The 22,650-nt window shown below is 35.9% G+C and overlaps 1 protein-coding gene across 1 annotated transcript in view; it reads right to left on the bottom strand.

Moving 5' to 3' along the window:
- The window catches only part of ATR (ATR serine/threonine kinase), a 132,584-nt gene that overhangs the window by 81,352 nt on the left and 28,582 nt on the right, over positions 1-22,650 (bottom strand). Inside the window, exons 15-21 of the mRNA XM_011958085.1 lie at positions 20,947-21,141; positions 19,199-19,384; positions 14,185-14,277; positions 12,102-12,232; positions 9,447-9,590; positions 6,451-6,544; positions 5,427-5,552 (exon numbers count right to left, since the gene is read on the bottom strand). Coding sequence (XP_011813475.1) covers positions 5,427-5,552; positions 6,451-6,544; positions 9,447-9,590; positions 12,102-12,232; positions 14,185-14,277; positions 19,199-19,384; positions 20,947-21,141 — 969 coding nt within the window. The remainder of the gene's footprint in view (positions 1-5,426; positions 5,553-6,450; positions 6,545-9,446; positions 9,591-12,101; positions 12,233-14,184; positions 14,278-19,198; positions 19,385-20,946; positions 21,142-22,650) is intronic.

The following is a 22,650-nucleotide window of genomic DNA, read 5'->3' as shown; positions in this document are numbered from 1 at the left end:
CTGTCACCCAGGCTGGAGTGTAGTGGTGCAATCTTGGCTTACTGCAACCTCTGCCTCCTGGGTTCAAGTGATTCTCCTGCCTCAGCCTCCTGAGCAGCTGGGATTACAGGTGTGCCACTATGCCTGGCTAATTTTTGTATTTTTAGTAGAGACAGGGTTTCACCATGTTGGTCAGGCTGGTCTCGAACTCCTGACCTCGTCATCTGCCTGCCTCGGCCTCCCAACGTGCTGGGATTTCAGGCGTGAGCTACCGCTCCCAGCCTATCCAATATATCAATACCTTTTATTATGTCTACAGTCCCTTTTTTCCTTATTTCACTTTCTGTAACTAGTTTGCCAGTATAGAATGGTATATTTTGACTCCCAGTTATTGCCTATGCAACAATTACTGAGCTTATCTTACTTACTCCTTACTCTCCCTTCTCTCATTTAAAAAATTTCATTATTTCTACTTTACTAGAATATAACATTTACACATAATTATCCCACCCTTGCCCCAGTTGTTTTAGTCTTATATATTTTGTTAAATACATAAACAGTAACCATCAGACTTTTTGCCAAAGTCTCCCCAGTTATCTCTTGACTTAATGAAGCTCATCCTCTAATACATCTCTTAGGAAAGGATCACTTGTGAAAACCATATTACTTCAATTCTTATAGGTTTAAAACCATGTTCTTATCCATGATACTCTAAGGACAGCTTGACTCTTTCTTGACTCATACTTTATGACATTTTTTGACATTTTTAAAAAATGTTGCTATTTTCTAGGCCCACTCTGTACATTCCTACTGAGAATTCTGATACCAACCTACTTTTTTTGTCCTTGCAAGTAATTTTTTGAAAAAATTTCTTTTGCCAGGAAGCTTTGAAGATTTTTTATTATTAAAGTCTAGGATACATCTCAGAGTTAATTATTCTAGGTCAGTTTTCTCCAGGATACAAGTCTTTTCAATATATAGATAAGGTCTTTTTTTCCAGAAAGCTTTCTTGGATTATAATTTTAAATATTAATTCTGTTCTCTTGTTTTGGTTTTATTCTCCAGAGACACTAATTATTTGCATGTGAAATTTTTGCCAATCTTCCATTTCAACTACTTTTTCTTTTTACTCCTTTATCTTTTTTATTCCTTTTTAAACCTTTTTCTAATTTTTGTTGTTTTTTATACCTTTATTCAATGCCCCTTGCTAAATGTTTAGTCAAATATATTCTACCCTGTAGTTCTTGTAATTTAATATTCATTTCAATTTCTTTCCTAAGTTCAATCACCCTTGTTTCATCTTGGTTTTTATTTCTCTTGTTTTTTAATTTTTTCATTCAACTTTTTTTATATCTGAAAATAATTGCTTAAAATATTCAATTCAAGTCAGTGCTAAGTTCAATTTTCCTCCATGTTGTGGTTGGTTTTGAGGAGGAACTGTCATCAACTCACAGACTTTATTTTCATTTTCTATTTTTGTCTTACAGGAACCTTGCATATATATATATTTTTTTCTACATATATTGTGCAATTTCTTTTTTTTTTTTTTTTTATTACGGAGTCTTGCTCTGTCGCCCAGGCTAGAGCACAGTGGCCGGATCTCAGCTCACTGCAAGCTCTGCCTCCCGGGTTTACGCCATTCTCCTGCCTCAGCCTCCCGAGTAGCTGGGACTACAGGCGCCTGCCACCTCGCCCGGCTAGGTTTTTTGTATTTTTAGTAGAGACGGGGTTTCACCACGTTAGCCAGGATGGTCTCGATCTCCTGACCTCGTGATCCGCCCGTCTCGGCCTCCCAAAGTGCTGGGATTACAGGCTTGAGCCACCGCGCCCGGCCATATTGTGCAATTTCTAAACTGGAAAACCCTCCATAACAGCTATATGCAGTAACAGTAAGCATTCTGCAGTGGCTTCAGGATCTCTTTCATGAATATCCATGTCAACATAGTGAAGTGCAGTTTTCTTCATGAATAGCTTTTTTTTCTTCTTTTTCTGGTAGCAGGGGGAGGATTTGGTTCATCCCTGATTTTGTACATTTCTTTTACTACTGCAGTACCCTTAAAATTCTCCCTCTTACTTTCTTCTTTCTGTTTATGACTAAGTTTCTGAACAGTGCCTTTCCCCTCCTCTTCTTTTACTACTCCCCAGAAACTGATTCTCAGAGACTACAAACCTTGGGCATACTTTCAAGTATCTTCCCTGTAGCCAGCAGTCTGATATACCACATCCTGGACTTATTTTCAGTAATGTTGCACTTAAGAGTATGACAATCTCTTCCTGTTGGTGATTTTCTCTTTGCTCCATCAATTCTTAGTTCCTATTCTTCAATTTCTTCTTCTTTTATACAGTCTTATCAGAATGTACCTGCTCTCAGCACCACACAAGGTTAAGATATGAGCTCCACAGATATCTCTGTTAGTTACAAGTAATTTGAAGTTCATAATATTATGTCTCACAGTTCTCTTGAGGGTGTAAATTATGTGTTCAATTTTCCTCCATGTTTCCTCCAGGTTTCAATTGCTGTCCTTGACACTGTTTATGATGCTTCAGGGGCTATACAGAAATTCAGATTTAGGCATCTACCATTATCCTAGACAACCTGAAAGTCTCTAGCAGCTTTATTTTCAATAGGCTCCTCTCTTATGTGTAATCATTAGTAAATGTCATTTTATTAGAATTCTGCATTGCCATAAGTTTATTTTAGCTTCTTACAAAGTTATCTTTTTGGGATTTTATCAAATAGATTCCTTAAACCTGACTAGTATAAGTCTTCAGAAATGAATTATATGGTTTCTTAATTTGATCTTTAGCCTGACTTTTCTATATAGAAATCATTTTCTGCCATCCGCTGAGCTTAGAAATCGTCTATTCCTTCAAAAATATATACTCTTGCTTAAAAATAAGTAGAAGATTTCATCTCTTCAATGTCAATGACTGTCTGGGACTACCCATCAGTACAGGGCTTTTGAAGGGTCATTCCATAAAAATAATTAGGTATCTAATGCTACATTAGCCATCATCTTACTAACTTTCACACCACCACCTCTTGCAGTTTGCTTTGTGGCTACATTATATCCAATCATTTGTTTAGCCACTCCTACCTCAACTTTAAGTGTATTTTTAAATAAAAACCTCCTTTCAATCCACTCTTAAAGTATCTTTTCCTCTCCCTGTGGCTACAATTTTAAATTCTAAAACCAGATCTTTTGCATCTGTTGTCTCATGGACTCTAAGAGTACTGACTACAAAGACTCTGGCCTCTAATCCTCTTATCTTATGCCAGTTTCATGCTCTGGTGGTATTTCTATAGGTTCAACCAACCTGTAGAGTTGCACTGTCCAATACAATAGCTACTATCCACATGTGGCTATTTAAATTTAGATTAGGCCAGGTAGAGTGGCTCACACCTGTAATACCAGTACTTTGGGAGGCCCTGGCAAGAGGATTGTGTGAGGCCAGGAGTTCAAGACCAGCCTGGGCAACATAGCAAGACCCCATCTCTTAAAAAAAAAATTAGGTGAGCATGGTGGCACACACCTGTAATCTTAGCTACTTAGGAGGCTGAAGTGGAAGAACTGCTTGAGCCCAGGAGTTTGAGGCTGCAGGGAGCTGTCATCACACCCCTGTACTGGAGAGACCCTGCCTCTAAATATAAATAAATAAATAAATTTAAATTAGCAAAATTAAACAGAATTAAAAATTCTGTTCCTCAGAACATAATGTTTGAGCATATATTTCAAGTGCTCGAGAGAGCCGCATGTGGCTAGTGGCTACTGCTGAAGAGTACAGACACAGAATATTTTCATCCTCACAGAAAGGTCCTTTGGACAGTACTATTTGAAATCTTAATTCAATTGTCTTCAACTTCAAATTTAATCTTCTTGCCACAGTTGGGAAAGAACCCATTTCCTTCTCTCTTTATTCCTAGGTGTTTTGGGCCAGTATCACTGAAGTATGGTTAGGAAGACCTGTGCTTCTGGATCTTTATTCTTTTTTTACCTCCCCATGGATCCTCCAATCTTCTTTGCCTTTAGTTTTTTCTTACCAGCCTGCCACAAATTTATCCAGGTATAGATGCTAAACTACATTAAATCCTGACTTTTAAAAAATCCCATAATAATATATGGCTATTATATCTTAATCAGACTACTCAAGACGCCTGCAAGTACACTTCTCTTCTTATTCTGTCTAGATAATCTATTAGCATCCAGGCTTTACATTGAAGGAACCCTATAAGGGAGTTGCCAGATATGATTTATCTTTTGTGATCCAGGAGGCGAAGTGGGGCAGCTGCAGCTTTCCTTAAGACTATAAGAAATCTCCTTGAATTCTCAGATTTAGTTATTTGCATCTAGGAAGTGAAGATCGAGGTGAAGTTTCCTTACATCAGACCATGACTGTGCCATCTGCTTGGAAATAACCTAAACTAGAAAACTTCTATGCAAAGAAGAGAAAACCTTTGTGATTCATAAATCTCTGTATTAAATTAAAAGGCTAAACATCCTTTGAGTTACCTGAAAACCAGGTAAAGGTATGGGGCTAGGGGCAAGCAAAGGGTAGTTTCATTGTAGTTTAGAGCAGGAATAGAGGCTGTAACATTGATAATGAACATCTATAGTCAGGAAGGCATAATACTTAACCTAGAGGAGATTCAAGGCTCCTCCCCTCTGTTGGGATCATCTCCACACTGGCTGCTACCCACACTGGTTATACAAACTCACTGCCCCAGAAACACGTGCTCATTACCATCACGTATATCTTTTGTCCTAAGTAAGTGTTTACTTCTATTAATGGAAGAAAATACAACCCTTCCATTATAGAATGGTAACTGCAAAATTCATGAGGGTCTTAGGTTCTCACATCTTACCATATGGGTTCTAGATATGCAAAAATGAGTAATTCAGTTAATTTTTTCCAATTTATTCATATACAGTGATCTGGTATTTTAAACACCAGTTCTCACTATCATCAAGTTTAGGGATAATCTACATTATGTTGCCAAAGAAAATAATAAAGTTCACTTGCCCCTTGAAAAAGTAAACTTAAAGATTTAGCTTCATTAAAACTAACATTAATTCAGTCAAAATGTACAATAGTAAAATTGCTGACATTTCATATGACATATATCCATAGGAAATATGTGAGAAGACTTACATAAACTGCTGCTGTATTATATAATTATATATACCTTTACTTAGGAAGATGCAGTAACCTAAAATATAACCATCAAATCATGATCCTTCAAAAACAACAAAAAACTGCAAAACCCTGGGATTCAAGCTCAAAGGGCATCTCATGGATTCCTAATTCTCAGTTAGATCTGATAATTCAGGTAAAATAAAAATTTCTTCTTTCACTAAATCACAAACAAAAATGTCATTCTGTCATCTTTTCTTTAAGCCTCCAATCTTTCTTTGTTATACATTTTTAATTATATCATCTTAGTATACCTGATTTTTATACAAGGTTTCCTTTAAGCTTGTAAGAGCATGAATACGAACATCGACATTTTCATGTTGAATGGCCTTCATAGAGAGCTGAAGAGTTGTTTGAAGATCCGTGCTCTCAGAGGTCTCCTACACACAAAGCACAGAGAGACAGACCTTATTAATCGACTATTTTAACAACCATTTCCAAAGGCCTAAATTCCCTATATAGTTACCATTAAACTATACCAAACCAATTTTTTAAAGTAATAAAGTTTCCATTCCTTCCTTTGTATAGCATAAGTCATTTTTAGTAATTCTAAGGGAAAGGGATTTCATTGTAAAATTTTTAGACATGGAGAAAAATTTTATCCCAACTAAGTAATAATTTACTTATCTAAAATAAGTACTTCTTGACAGGAAGTATAAGTTTCTCTTAATTTACAGAGGGTTACATAATAGCTTTGAACCAGGTCTATGGATTATATAAGTAATTCACTTCCTTTCACTACCCAAGGTGATACCCAAGGTCAGATATTCCACTTTCTACCCAGAAGTGCTATGAAATCACCACTAACATCTTCATAATTTTAGAGAGCTCACTAAGATTTAAAATGCTGGAATTTTACATTATTCCCCTTCTAAATCTCAGGAATCATTCACATCTGACATTTCTATGTCATGGTTTGTAGCACAACAAAACTAGAATCGTCCCACAGCTTTCCTTTCTTCTCTTAGGGCATGCTGCTGTGGTAGCTCTTCTTTTTGGGACAATAAGGACACTTTGGTCTGGGTAGTAAAGGCATAAGAACTGTATTTTTTGCTCTCTGTTCTATCTAATGCTGTTACATCTTTAATCTAAATGCTAAAACTTCCTTCCAAAAGTCATGGATTCATGGTAGCATTATCTACTCACCAGGAATTAGCCATTAGAATAGGACTATATTATCCCTAGATATGATCCTAAAGGATCTTTATTCAATGTATTGGAATTTGGGAACAATTCTGTATTAATGATCTCCTAAACTACAAATTAAAAATTAAATACCTTTCTGTATTCCTGGAGAATGGCTTTTATCTTTTTTAATTCTGGATGATCAGGTAAAAAATATATTTCATGAAGAAAATCTTGCACAGCATCCCTAATAGTCGAAATAAAAAGAATTATTTGCCAAGAATATGAATACTAAAAAAATGTAAAGCAAAAGTTCAAACTAAGGCCAATTTAATTCATAATTAAAAGTGCTAGTTGATTACTGAGCTGCAAAGTATTTTCTAACTATGTCTAAGACACTCAGCTAAATTATTAGTGGAAAATGACCAAAACTATGAAAATCACTCTATAATAGTGCTAAAATCAACCATGCTTCTCAGCATACAAACCCATATATACAGTCTCTTCCTCTTCAAGCTGGGCTGAGTGTGCAACTTGCTTGAGCAAATAGACGGTGGCAGAAGATATGCTGTGCCAGTTTGGGACCTAGGTATTAAAAATGCCTGCAAGTTTCACCATAAAAAAGGATGACTTCATGTCCTTTGTAGGGACATGGATGAAGCTGGAAACCATCTTCCTGAGCAAACTATCGCAAGGACAGAAAACCAAACACCGCACAGGTGTTCTCACTCATAAGTGGGAATTGAACAATGAGAACACGTGGACACAGGGTGAGGAACATCACACACCGGGGCCTGTTGTGGGGTGGGGGAGCGGGGAGGGATAGCATTAGCAGATATACCTAATGTAAATGACGAGTTAATGGGTGCAGCACACCAACATGGCACATGTATACATATGTAACAAACCTGCATGTTGTGCACATGTACCCTAGAACTTAAAGTATAAAAAAAAAAATGCCTGCAAGTTTCCATTTGTGTGTTCTGGAGAGCCCTAAGTCACTAGGTAAGAAGTGTGGCCACCAACATGGACAGACCACGGTACAGAGAGAGAGACTCTGAGACTACACAGAATGAGAGACAGGCCCAGCCCAGTCCACCTGCCAGCTGAATGTGGCCACACCAGGGACCACCTGTAAGACCAGTAGAACTGACCAGCTTAGCACAGTCCAGATTGCAAAATTATGAGCAAATAAAAATGCTCATTGTTTTAAGACACTAGGTTTGGGAGTGATTTGGAATATAGCAATAGACAGCCAAAGACTACCCAATACACAAATTACCATGAAGAATTATAAAAATATATATATAAGTAATCCTTATCGGGGCTATAATTTTTAATTTCCTTCTAATATAATAAATGCTCTAATCTTTCTGGGTCCAAATATAAGTGTTTCTAAATTCTAGTCTTCGTTAACTCATGCAATAAATATATATTAAATAACTACTATGTGCTATTACATGCTAAGCATTCTGCTAGTCACTGGGGATGGAACAATAAACAAAGCCAAAGTAGTGCCTTCATTCAGCAAGCTTAATGTCTTCTATCTTGCAGTGTCATGATCATAACTCAGGGCAGCCTCAAACTTCTGGGCTCAAGAACTCTTCCTGCCTCAGCCTGCAGTAGCTAGGATTACATGCTTTTTTTTTTTTTTTTTTTTTGACAAGAGTCTGGCTCTGTCGCCCAGGCTGGAGTGCAGTAGCGCAATCTTGGTCATCGCAAGCTCCGCCTCCCGGATTCACACCATTCTCCTACCTCAGCCTCCAAAGTAGCTGGGACTACAGGCACCCGCCACCACACGTGGCTAACTTCTTGTATTTTTAGTAGAGACAGGGTTTCACCATGTTAGCCAGGATGGTCTTGATCTCCCGACCTCGTGATCCGCCTGCCCCAGCCTCCCAAAGGGCCTTTTTTTTTTTTTTTTTAATGTTTCTGTATTTTTTGTAGACGTGGGGTTCTCACTATGTTGCCCAGGCTCCTGGCCTCAAGCAATCCTCCTGCCTTGTCCTCCCAAAGTGTTGGTATTGTTGGCATGAGCCACCATGCCTGGTCAGGATTTTTCTTATGATTACGAAAAAGGTAGAGAAATGATACTTCTGTAATAAACAGCAAAGATACGACTATGTACAAAACAAATTTTAAAGGTACTTGAAAAGTAGTCCCAAAATCTAAATTAGTGATTTTGTTGTTTTATCATGCACAAAATATCGAAAACAAAAGTATCTTAATTAAATAAAAACACATTAACTTTTCCTTCTTCTATGACTTCTCCCTAATTAGTTACTGCAACTGACTAAAGGGACCAGCAATAGCCTATGGGTGAGTAGGTAAATAAGGAGTACTTCAACCCCAACTTTTCACAAGCAAAGGAATGATTATATACAATGTTAAGTAAAATCACAGAAAAAAAATTAAATATATAGAAAGACATCCCAGTCTAAAAAGCAGCCTGAATCAAAAATACAAATGGGAAAGAATGATGTATGTTCTGTCAATAGTAGTCCACATTGGCTATAGCCTAATGCCTGTTTTGAAAAATTATGGGGGAAGATAGTAAGAAATAGTCTGTGGCCAGATTTTTAGAAAGCCTTCAATATCAGGCTAAGCAATTTGGAATTTGTCAATTAGGAAATGGAGAATCTCAGAATGCCTTTGTATGCTGGAATGACACCAATAAAGAGATATTTTTAAAACACAGTTCTAGTAACAATATCAAGAAAAGTGAGAAAAGCTTAAAGGAACAGAGGCTAGTTCAAAGCTTAATGCAATGAAGTAATAAAGGTTTCAAGTAAGGTAAGCTGCAGAAAGTAGGTATTTCTCCTAACCTTTCTCATGCTATTCAACTGTCTGCCTTTTGACTGTGAAAACAAAAGTAAATTAGGTTTCACATTTACAGAATTAATGAAAAATAATTTTTAACTGCTGATCTATTAATTAGTGAGTTTTAGAAATAATTATAATAGAAGCAATGCCACAACTGAAATAGCATCATGTCAATATGTAATTACATGCCAATTACTTTTGTTACTGATGAACCCTGAAATTCAAAAAAGTGAAAGTTCCACATTACCATCAGTAATTTTAATACCTTGAGACATAAAAATACAGTTTAAAAAGTTATTATTTTACTTTAATTTCAGTTACAATACCTGTTTTCAATTATGAGGTAGTGAAAGATAGCTGCAGTTTCTTTAGGCTGGATGTGTATAAGAGGTAACAAAGCTACTATTACATGACTGAGAAGGGAGCCCAGACAAGCATGATCCAGGCAACGAACAAAGCAGTCCCAAGCTCTATGTGAAAAAACAAATAGAAATGAAATCCAATTAGTTTTATTATTTGTAAAGCTCTATCAATTAGTTATTAGTTGAAGACACATGATATATACAAACAATAGATTAAAAGGCAGCTTTAAAGCAAAGATCAGTGCTATATATTCAAATAAAGTGATGTCCAAATTATATGAAGTCAAAAAAGCAAGGGGAAAAACAGTGTTTGGGGCAGAATTAATACAAAAAAAAAGTGTGTGTGTGCATTTGCTTATTCTTTTACAAAGAGTAGATACACAAAAATTAATAAAGATAAGTATCTGTAGAGGTCAAAACTGGAATCTAGATTTCTGACTATAATTTGTTACACAGATTTGAATTTGGGACTATGCAAATGTTTTATATAATTTTTAAATTAAATAAAATATAGGGGAAAAGCAACTCTTAAAAATTTTAAACAAACTGAAACAAGTGAACCTAACTAAATATTAAGTTGGTAGCACATGCACACAGAAAATAATTACTTCACATGATTTTAAAACATATTCTGACTATGTATCTCTAACAGGATATATTTTATTGACAAAAAGAGCCTCCAAGAAGCTTAAACTGCACTCAGCAGTCTTACTGTTGGTAGTAATATTGAAATTGTCACTTTAAAGACATACATATGTATACAGAAAGAAAAATTATGTAAATGTATAATATAAGTCATTAGGAACAAAGACAGAATAACTGGAAAGAAATATAATGTAAAACCAAAGAGTTAAGTCAAAACTATGTGATCTTTATTGTATTGGAAATACACATATATATATACATATAAACTCAAAATCTTTTCCTCTTTATAAAAATTTTCTAGTAGCTATATTCACTTAAGACTTAGAAGCAATGACAGTAGGCCCAATGAGTGCCTATACTGGGAATTAATCTGGGCTCAAAGGAACCAGAGCCAGGGTTCCTTGAAGAAGAAATGTTCAAGATGAGCCCGGGTCATCTTGTCATGCCCGAAAGCAGAAAATCTATAAGAGATTAATGGAGGTTATATCAAAACTCACAGATGCCAACTTGAAAGGATTTCTACTTGCTTAAGATGGGACAATTTCAGCAATAAAAAAGGCTAGTGATTTTAATGGATAAAATTAATCAAACTTATAAAAATCGATGTAATCAAAATGATATTATAAAAGAAGAAAAACTTCACTGGAGGTTGCTACAGCACAAACCTATATTCCTAAATTGATTAACTAAAAGGAAATATTCAAGTAATTATGAACTGCTTTTCCTACATGAACTATGGTTGTTTTGTTTTTAAAGACAAGGTCCTGCTATGTTGCCCAAGCTAGACTCAAACTCAAGTGATCCTTCTGCCTCACCTTCCTAAGCAGCTGGGACTACAGATATGTACAATCATGCCCAGCTAGACAAATTTTATGAGGAATTTTAAGAATAATCCCACCTAGTAAATACAGAAGGAATAATAAAATTAGAAAATCACTATTTTATCAACTGTAATGAAATAATGGACTTAGGCAATGATCATTAATTAATGCTAAAATCATCAGATGAAAGATTAATGAGGAATTTTATAATAAAGGGATTTAGGTTGATAAAACCTACTGTCTAATCTTACCATTACTAAAAGTGGACAACTAGATATTATTATGTGGCTCATACTGTGCCATAAGAGAAGCACAAAGCCTCACCTATGAGGCATGTTATAATAATAAATTGAACCTAAATCTAATCCAGCATCTATATCTAGGTACCCATTTATAGAAAAAATAGGGATGAAAGAAAAGATAGAGGGAAAAGTTAAATTAGCTATTCTCCAAATCCCACATCCTAAAATCTTAACAGCCTAAAATAAGTAAAATGTGTGGGTAGGGAATTTAACAGATGAGGTTGTTTACAAGAGGCACTTAAGGAGCCAGGCAACCAAATACATGTATGTAAACTTCATTTATGTCTAACTCAAGAAACAATGATACATACAAACATCTCTGGGAAATGGCATCTACAACATGATATATACAGTATCTTTGGGAAAAATACCTTTGAGACAACTGGAGGAAATGTGAATAAGGACTGAGTTTTAGATTAGATATTTCTATTAATCCTGCTAAGTATAATAATTCATGAAGGTTATTTTTTAGATGCCCTCATCCATTACATACATCTAAAGTATTTACAAGTACAATGATATGATTCTGGGATCTTCTGTAATATACCCCAACTAACAATCAAAAAGGTAGAAGTGGCTTAGAAAAAACTAGCAATGTTGATAACTGCCAAGGTTGGGAAATAGGTATGAAGGTTCACTGATAACTCTTCTATTTCCCAGTATGTTAAAAGACTTTCATGGTAAAATGTTTTAAAAGAAGTAAATACGTTCTGTTTTCAATACAAATAGTCCTTCTCCCTTAATTATTTATTACTTGAACCCAATTTCCTTCAAAGAGATAAGAATTCAAGTTAGTGCTACTGGAAAATGCAAAATAATAATAATAATAATAAACTCAGGCAGTCATTTACCTGCAACACAATTCAGGAAAATCATCCTTGAATCGAAGGCCAGTTCTCAGTGTGGTCATCATCTTCACCCTCACAGAACTGACATGTTTGGGTCCCATCAACTTCATCAAAGACATCAAACTGTTCAAGGCCTATAGAGTTAAGTAGCGCTTCAGAGTAAAGCTTACAAACATGCTGCCAGAAGCAGATGAGCCCTAAGGACAAGTGCTTCCCACCCAATATCAGGGGTCATCTATTCTCAGATGACACAAAAGATCGAATCAATGTTGGCCAGTTTGTTTCGTCCAAATGCTTATGTCTTATGTGGGAATTATAAATGTGAAAAATACAAGTTGATTTCTTTTTTGTTTTTTCCCTTGAAGGTGATTTGTTATTTTGGCCCAATATTCATCTAGAATGGTAAAATTTCTAATGTATTAAAGGTATAATGCATATTGTTTAATTTCTTTCATATCTATCCCAAACTGCCATATGCATACATAAAACAAGCTGAATTAAAATCATTTGAATTTGAGACCATATAAAAATTTTTGAAGTAAATGGAATACTTCATAGTGATCAATAGTTAAGGAAATTTTTGTCCTAATGATATTAAATTCAAGATGTCCTGAATTTAGTAAAATAAATAATTAATGATATACTCAGAAAATGAAACACATGAAAAACACAGAACCAGACCTGTTATCAGCAGCTCCAGTTTATAATGAAGGGGTAAAGAAACTCTCTGGTTGACTTTATATGCCAAAACATGCAAGCTCTTTATGGTTTACAAGACAAACTCTAGTTTTCTTAGATTCAAGGTGATTCTCTCACTTAGGATAGCAATTGGAGAAACAATAAGAAAGGGCCGGGCGCGGTGGCTCAAGCCTGTAATCCCAGCACTTTGGGAGGCCGAGACGGGCGGATCACGAGGTCAGGAGATCGAGACCATCCTGGCTAATACGGTGAAACCCCGTCTCTACTAAAAAACACAAAAAAACCAGCGGGGCGAGGTGGTGGGCGCCTGTAGTCCCAGCTACTCCGGAGGCTGAGGCAGGAGAATGGCGTAAACCCAGGAGGCGGAGCTTGCAGTGAGCTGAGATCCGGCCACTGCACTCCAGCCAGGGCGACAGAGTGAGACTCCGTCTCAAAAAAAAAAAAAAAAACAATAAGAAAGAAGCCGTGTAGATGAAATAGTGGTTGGTTGGGGGATTACATTTACTAGTTGACACCAAAAGAACAGGCATTGGTTGCTAAAATTTGCAGAGTTAAATATGGTATCATATGTCTTTCTTGACTCCTTAAGATTATTAAAAAAAGCAGGGGGGAGTAGTATACACTGAAATAAAAGCTTCCATTCATAGGTGTTTTTTGTTTGTTTTTATTGTAATCCTACTGACTGCAGAGGTGGAAAGCAACAGAAAGGGAAATTTTATCAATATCTAAAATTTTACTCCAATCTATAGGACAAAAATTTCCAATGGTGGCCAACTATTGCAGAAGTCATAATGAAACTTCATTGTGGCACAAGTATTTAAACATAAAGTTGCTTTACATTATAATAACCTAAGATTTCTGGTGTTCAAAAACACCATGGGCCATGACCCACACCAGACCAATCTAAACCAAGGAGACTCAATGATGCAACTTTTGTTTGAGCTTTCAGTGATTGCTAGTCTCTTTCTTCAAATGCTGGACTAGATGTTGTGATGACGTGAGCTTGAAGCCATTGAGGTCATTACCTGGCTCTTAAGTACAGAGCCAACCCAGGTGAATCTGAGCCAAAAGACTGACTCTGAGAACTTTTTTCAGTCCAAAATCAAGTTATGCCCAAAGCTACATTATCCTTACGCTTTTAGTAACACAGCCACAAATTTCTTTTAGTCACTTTAGGTTAGTGTTCTATCCCTCCTAAACTAAAGAAATGAAACGAATACAATTCCAATTTTTAGACTCCCAAAAAGCTTATATAAGTTCTTCAGCAATAGAGAATGTCATGTTTGGTTATTTCTCATCTTTGAATGTTTGTAGCAAGATGCAGAATTTATCTATATTCTATATGAATTTTATCTTAGCACTTTGGAACTCAACTATCACCACTTACCATTTTTTTATCTTCAATGCCAACACTAGAGCTCAGTAACTGCATGTTAAAAAAAGCCAAAATGCCCAACAATTTGGGTTGTAAATAATCAGCCTAAGAAATAAAAACAGATAATATGTAAGCTTTATACAGATTGAATTTCTTAAGTTGACATTTTAATTATTTAACTAATGTCATTTATATTTTACCTAACTAGACTAGCATATTGGAAATAAAGACTTGGTGAATTAAGTTTCTCCAAAAACATGTATCTTCACATGTAGTATTTAAAGAAACTAATGAAATGATTTATAGTCACCATGAAAAAATACGATTAAATGTACAGTACAAGGAGAAAATGATAAGCTTTTTAATCATGGAGTGAGCTGGGGTGGGATCCTCAGGATCTGATTCATTTCAGGATGTGGAGTGGAGAGGAAAAGAAGAAAGAAAAGAATAGAGAAAGGAAAGGGACTGTCCTTAGTCTATGACATTTAGAGCTAAGGTAGAAAAGTACGATTAAGGAAAGGGTATCCCACCAGAAAAATGATCTGACATAGGGGATAATATCCCGAGGTAATAGGGGAAAAGAGGCACAAGACCATGGGCATCAAAAGTTGCAGGCTAGATATCATCATCCATGACACTTTAGGTTTCCTGAAGTAAACAGAGTTCCTTCCTTAGTTCGTTCCTTCCTTCCTACCTTCCTTCCTTCTTCCTTCCCTCCCTCCCTCTCTCCCTCCCTCCCTCCCTCCCTCCGTCGGTCCCTTCCTTTCTCCCTCCTTTCCTTCCTCCCTCCTTCCCTTTCTCCCTCCCTCCTTCTCTTCCATTCCTCCTTCATTTGCTTCCTTCCTCCCTCTTTCTTCTTTCTTCCTCTTTTTCTTAAACAGGGTTCTTTCCTTCCTTCCTTCCTCCCTCCTTCTTTCTTTTTCTTTCTTTCCTCCTTTTTCTTTTTTCTTAAGAGTTCCTTCCTTCCTTCCTATTTCTTTCTTTCCTCCTTTCTCTTTTTTTCTTTTCTCTTCTCTTCTTTTCTTCCTCTCTCGATCTCCCTCTCTCTCGACAGGGTCTCGGTCACCTAGGCTGAAGCGCAGTGGCACAATCACAACTCACTGCAGCCTCAACCTCCTAGACTCAAGCAATCCTCCCAGCTCAGCCTCCTGAGTCCCTGTGACTACAGGCATGCACCACCATGCCCTTTGTATTTTTTGTAGAGACGGAGTTTCGCCATGTTGCCCAGGCTGGTCTCAAACTCCTGGGCTTACGCAATCTTCCTGCTTTGGGCTCCCAGAGTGCTGGGATTACAGGTGTAAGCCACTGTGCTCAACTGAGTTAGTACTTTCTTAAGAAACGGTCCTGGAGGAGAGGGCATGGGCTTTAAGTCAGCCAAATCTAGGTTTGAATCTTAATTTTGACACTTCCTAATGTGTGATCTTCTATAAGTTACTTAATTCTTCCAAGTCTGTAAAATGTGAACAATAAAACCACCTACTGCATAGAGCTGCTGTAAAGGCTAAATAAGATACCATTTATTGACCAGGTGTGGTGGCTCACCCCTCTAATCCCAGCAATTCGGGAGGCTAAGGCAAGTGGATTACATGAGCTCAGGAGTTTGAGATCAGCCTGGGTAACATGGTAAAACCCTGTTTCTATAAAAAAATTAGCCAGGCATGGTGGCACACACCTGTGGTCCCAGCTACTCAGGAGGCTGAGGTGGGAAGATCGCTTAAGTACCAGAGGCAGAGGTTGCAGTGAGCTGAGATTGTGCCAGTGAAGTCCAGCCTGGGTGGCAGAGCAAAACCCTGCTTCCAAAAAAAAAAGATATCATTCACTAAGGACTTAGTATATGGCTAAGTATTAAATCAATTTGTTCATATTATTACAAACTGAGAATGTGACCACTCTGTAAAGAATATTCTTCTGTTTCATGTCTTTATGTACAGACAGAAGAAAGGAGAAAAAAAAAAAAAGAGCTGGGAATGAGTAGCAACTAAAGCATTTTGAACTCTATAAGAAAGTTGCACTACTTGACGTTGAGGCATCTGATTTAGGTATCTTCAGGTTCCATGCATTACCAAGAAAAGGGTAGGAGGGTGTGTGCTACCATATAATAGAGAGGAGTGAGGTATCCTACAAGTCTCTCCAGATTAGATGTCAGGATAAATCTTTATCTTTCCTAGCACCGGAAATCATCTGGTGTTTAATGCCTAAAATTGCATTTTGTTCTGCAAACTTCTGATTTAGATTGAGAGTCAACTTTGGCATGGTAAGCCACAATTCACTAATTGTATGGTTCCAGCCTATATTGCTTAAATAAAAAGCAGATAAGGATCACACAATCTATGTCAACATTCCAGTATTAAAGTTCTTGCACTCAAACAATTATGTGATTTTATCTATCTACCAATATATTATCTATCACCAAATACTTATTACATATGCCTAGAATCCTGTGCTGGGTACAGGTGTACAAGATAAGCAAAGTCATTCTCTCTCATTAGCTTACATGGTAGACTAGTATGAATGGAAGACACTAAATAAGTAAGTATGTAAACAAAGTTGTGATAATGCTACAAGAAAATAAACATGATCCTGTGATAGACAAGAAATGTGGTAAGGGAGTTGAGACAGGGTATTTGGGAAACTCTTGAAATCTAAAGAATGAGAAAGATCCAGGATATTATTCCAAGTAGACAGACCCACCCAGGGCCTAGGTCTCGAAGCAGGAAAAACTTTGGCACGTTTAAGAAACACAAAGGAAATTATGTTGAAATACAGGGAGAAAGGAAGAAATGGGTTGTACCATGTGAGAGTAGAAAGGTAGGCAGATCATGTATGGCCTTACAGATTTTATTTTATGTTAAAGGCAATGAAAATCATAGAAGGAATTTAATCAGGGGAATGATATGAGTTTGTAAAAAGAGCACTCCAAAGGCTGTGTAAATAATTAATTGTAGAGAGGGAAGAATGAAAGGACAGAATCATTAGGAGGTGTTCACAGTTGTCCCAAGAAAGATGATGGTTATTTGTGTAAGGGTGGTGGCGACAGAAATGAAAAAGATATATTTTGGAGAGACTTGATAGGATTTGCCCATTGTTTGATTATAAAAGGATAAAGGAAATGGAGGGCTCACAAATGCTTCTCAGGTTTTGACTCATGCAACTGGGTAGATGGTACCATTACTGAGATGGGAAAGACTGGGAGAAAAACAGGCTAGAAAGGGAAAATAAAGATTTCTAATGAACATATTATATTTGGAACTGTTTGAGATGCCTATAAGACATGACAGTAGAGATGACGAAAAGGTGAATATCTGTTTGCCATCCTCTCTCATCCTCAGGTCTATTCTTTGCCGCCTTCTGCCCTTCTCCATACCTGGGACACTGACCAGACTGCATTACTTAGGATCCCTTGCCCTCTGGCTTTCCACTGAATTCAGTCAGCAGGAAATACCACTAGAACAGAGGGTAGTTTTCAAATAGAACAGAGTATGGTATTCATATTTCCTGCTCTGTGGTTTGAGGTAATTCTGGCAGTGGCTACATTCCTCTACAATGAGAGGACTTCCCTCATGGTTCTGGCTCTCAGTCAGGTTCTAGTAACACTATTTCTTCCCCTTTCCCAGAACTAAGCGGAGGGATTAAGTTTTTTGCTGTTTGTAGTACCTGGGTTCCTAAACATTCCTTGCTGGTTCCCTTAACCTTGCCATGTCACTAAAAGTAGCCCCTTTATTAAACTATTTCTGTGTAAACGTTTGTGTGTATGCCATCTGTATCCTCCCAGAACCTAATCTATATAAACCAAGCTCAGGGGCAGTCTGGACTGAAATTTCAACTAAAAATTCTCAAAATATAACTCATATTAAAGAAAAAGATCAAAGAAGATCATTAAAGGAGAGAATTATGACTGAGGAAAAACAGCCAGTTACATAGTCCTGAGTTATTCTAACATTTAGAGGATAAAGTAGACAATTTACAGGGAAAAAGCCAGTAAAGAAGCCTAAACATGAGTGAACAGTGAAGCAAAAAAGAAAAATCAAGACAATGTGGTATCACAGATGCCACATAGGAAAGGATGGCCAATTGTATTGAATGATACTGAAAGGTTGAATAAGATAGGACAGAGAAGGGACTATGAGATTTAATAGCCAAGAAGACTGTTGGTGATCCTGAAAAAAGGAATTTCATAGAATAGTGAGAAAAGAGTCAGACTAGAATGGGAAATAAGAAACCAGAGATAAAAATCTCTCTTAATGAACTGATGCCTAGCATTCCATTATTGGAATGGTAAGCTTGTGGAAGTTATTTATATCCTACTGCTCAAGGTCTGATTTTTCACAAAAAAAAAATTTGCAACCTCTGGCATAAATGGGTTAAAATATTTTGCCAATAGTCCTTTAAGTCTCTTACAGGAATGAGGGCAGTTGAAAGAAAAAATAATAATTCAATTCTGAAGATTTATATTTTTTTTAAGATAAACAGTAAAGTGATTTCAAATACAAATTTATGGTAGAGAAAGATTTACAATAGAGAACGTATTTCCTAACTTCCCTTCTATCCAACAATGGATTAAACTACAGTTAGAATTGAAAAGTTTCATTTGCTGAGCTAAGGAAAGAGTAGTTGGAGGGGCAGGGTGAGAGGAGAGCTACGAACATATTCTAACATACACGTAATTTAAAAGTAGTAAAGAAAAATAAACTTCAACATTTTTATTCCGTGAAAAAATAAAATCTACTCAAAACACTTAAAAGTCCACATTTTTCAATGCTAATATATGTTGTTAATAGCCTAAACATGTAAATATGTAAATAAAGTTGTGATAATGCTGTAAGAAAATAAACATGATCTTGTGTTCATGATCTTGTGCATGTGACCATGCAATTTCAACCTTTTCAAAATAAAAATACCAACTTAAAATTTAAACAAATTGCTAGCAGCCAGAAAATGACCAAAAAATATGGTTTCTTCAATTTCATAATTAAGCTGCAAAAGGAAGAAAAACAAACAAAAAAACCTCATAGAACATATTCCTTACCATCAGTTCAGGTGATATGATATCTCTTGGGCCCTGATACGGATCATCACTGGATGCAAATGAGGCAAGTATTGACAAACCATTGAAAACCTGTTGATAGTGTTCTCCAATACGCAGCAATAATTCATTATGCAATCCCTGGAAATCTTGTCTCAACAGGCTCCCCAGTTCAATTTCTGTTTCATTCTAACCCAAAGACATGTTTTAAAAAAAGGTTTTTTCTTCATACTAACATCCTGGAAATAAGTATACTGATTTTAACATGCTATTAGTACATCAGGAGCTCTAGACCAGATGACAGGATTTACTAACGGTATTAAGAAAAGGCATTGGAAAAGATTCTAATCTTATTCTATCCTGGTAGGTCTCCCATGGATTATATGTAATGAAGTGAAGTGATCCAACTTTATATAGAAATAAAATATTAAAAAGCAAGTCCTAGTTTTCTCTAAGGTCTTATAGTATCATCAATTCATTACTGGGGACACATAACCCAGGGGGGAAATGTAGTATAGTGGCTTATAGCAGTCTTTCTGTTCAGATTGTTTTAGTTTAAATTCTAGCTGTCATTTATCAGATATGCTGACTTGGATAAGTTACCTAATCTAACCTCTCTCTGCTTTAGTTCCTTATCCATGAAACAAAACCAAAAAAATAATACCTTTGGCTGGGTGCGTTGGTTCACACCTGTAATTCTAGCACTTTGGGAGGCCAAGGCAGGTGGATCACCTGTGGCCAGGAGTTGGAGATCAGCCTGGCCAACATGGTAAAACCCCACCTCTACTAAAAATACAAAAATTAGCTAGGCCTGGTGGCAGACAACTGTAATCCCAGCTACTCATGAGGCTGAGGCAGTTGAACCCAGGAGATGGAGGTTGCAGTGAGCTGAGATCGCCCCACTGCACTCTAGCCTGGGCTACGGAGCAAAACTCCATCACAAAATAAATGAATAAAATATGAGTAGGACCTTTATCTCATTGGGTAACTGTGAGGATTACATGAAATGATCCATATCAATTGTTTAGCTCAATTTTTGACATGTAGTAAATACTCCATAAATACTTATTATTATCATTCAATCTCTGCAATATATACTTGTATTATACTTTCTCAAGATGAATAAATATATTTGATATTCACTAACTCTCATGTGGAAAGAGATGTGCTGTTGGCATATATAATGAAACAAATGAAGTAAATTAACATCAGAGAAAACAGTAATGTTATATGCATATTTCTCATAGTTTTCCTGTTCCCATGTAGTTTCCTATTCCTGAGAGATATTTTGTTAATATGACACCAAAAAAAGAAGCACAGGTTATAATTTTAAATGTAAAACCTACCAAAAAACTGGACCAAATTGTAAGCAGAACACCAAGTAACTAAACTAAACACAGACATTATACTGCATTTGAAGGTGATTGCCTCTTCCTATGTATATAATTAAGTGTGTATCATCAGTCAACTTATAACTCCAATCAACTGAAAAGTACTATAATGAAATAGGCTGAGAATCTCTCCTATAAAAGGATGTCTATAATATCCCATTATGGTGAAATGATCAAAGAAAACAAAAGGAGAATTCTATTTAATATAGTCTCAGGACAAAGATTATTTAACAACACTTAAACTTACATTCTTCTAGGATAGGCTATAATTTACTCACCCTCCTTCCCAGAAGAATGTTACATCTTTCCTATAATGCTAATTTATATAAAAAAGTAAAATATATAGAAATATTCAATTACCTTCAGATAATGAAGGGCACGTTCTAATTCATCTTTGGAACAAGAACAGACCAAATGAGAAAAAATATATTTGAAGTTGTTTATTAAAATCTCTCTACGATTGACATTTAATTGTTTTCCTAAAGTTCGAATGAGAGCAGAAGCTGCAGGGCTTGCTTTGGCAGCAAGATCGGGTAGTAGAACTTGTAATGTCCTCTGAAAAAGAATGCAACAATTACCAAAAAGTACATTTGTCTGGCTGAAAAAAATATTCACATAAGCTATTTACAAAAATATTTTTAAATGCCACACATATTTGGAGTCCATGTAGGACTTGTATTTGAATTCGGATTTACCATTTATTCACTCAAATGATATTTACTGGGCGATTTACTATGATTCAGGCACTGCACATAGCAGTAAACGAAATAGGCAAGGTACCTGATGGCACAGATCTTACATTGTAAAAAGGTAGAGAAACAGACAATAAATAAGCAAATGGAAAAGTAAAAAAGATAATTTTTCAGGAGTATGTGCTAAAATATACTTATGCTCTGAGGTCGAAATTACAAGTCTAATGTATTACTTGAACTTGTATTTAAAGAATAAGCAAGAGTAACCATAAATGCAATTTTTAAAGACATTTTTTAAATTTCAGAGTTGATGTTGTAACATATATAAAAAAATCTTTTAACACACACACCATCCCAATACTGCAACAATTCATTTTTGTCTATTCCTTTAAGATGTTTTTAATAAAATATATACAAAATCCAAAGATAAGAGGAATGGACTTGCATTTATTCATTCTACATGTACTTATTACATGTCAGTTACTATCCTAAGCACACATGTCAGTTACTATCCTAAGCACTGGAGATGTGATAGTGAACAAGACCCAGGTTCTGCCCTCAGAGACACTTACATGGTACTTCTATTTTACCTTTCAACTTAATATTAACATTATAAGATTGTTGTAATATTATAAGGTAGTTTCCTCAATGTTATAATAATTTATGATGTTAATGGTTACATAATATCTACCTACATAAAATTAAGACATTTAGTTTCTACTCAGAGTTTTGCTTTTGTTTTCTTTTGCTACTTGGATAATGTTATAATAAATATCTTTGCTTTTTGATTTCCAGAGTAGAATGAGTGAATGAAAATGTATGAATGTCTTTGTGGTCCTTCCCACATACTAACATATTTCCTTCCAGTATTTGACCAATTTATAAGCAATTTATGTTTGCTAAATTATAGTAATGCTGTAGGGAAATATTCTGCATGAATTGCTATTATAATTTATTAATTAAGAGTAAAACTTTGCCTTTGTGAAAACGTTAAAAGATAATCTATTTTATCATTTTTAAACCTCAGCACCAATTTCTTTTCTCTCCTTTTTTTTTTTCTAAACACAAGTGGTAGAACATTTTTTTTCTGAACCCAATGACTTTTCAAAGGCTTCCTAAACATTCTATTCTATAAAATATGTCATAGTAGATCATTTATACCACTATAATTTTATACTTTATTATTCCAACGCCTTAGGAGTAGAAATGATCACATTAGACTTTGAATTGCCAATGGAAAAAATCATAGCACCAAAGACATAAGGGCTCAAATAGCTAACTGAATTGATTAGCATTATTCAATTAGTATTAACTTTTCAGGACAGCTAACCATAAAGAACAATGACTCAAATCCACTTAAGTTTTACAGCGT

Source organism: Colobus angolensis, unplaced genomic scaffold, assembly GCF_000951035.1.
Source record: "Colobus angolensis palliatus isolate OR3802 unplaced genomic scaffold, Cang.pa_1.0 Scaffold46, whole genome shotgun sequence".
In the NCBI taxonomy this organism is placed as follows: domain Eukaryota; kingdom Metazoa; phylum Chordata; class Mammalia; order Primates; family Cercopithecidae; genus Colobus; species Colobus angolensis.
Note: the sequence above shows the minus strand (reverse complement) of the source record. Positions and strands in the feature narration are given on the sequence as shown.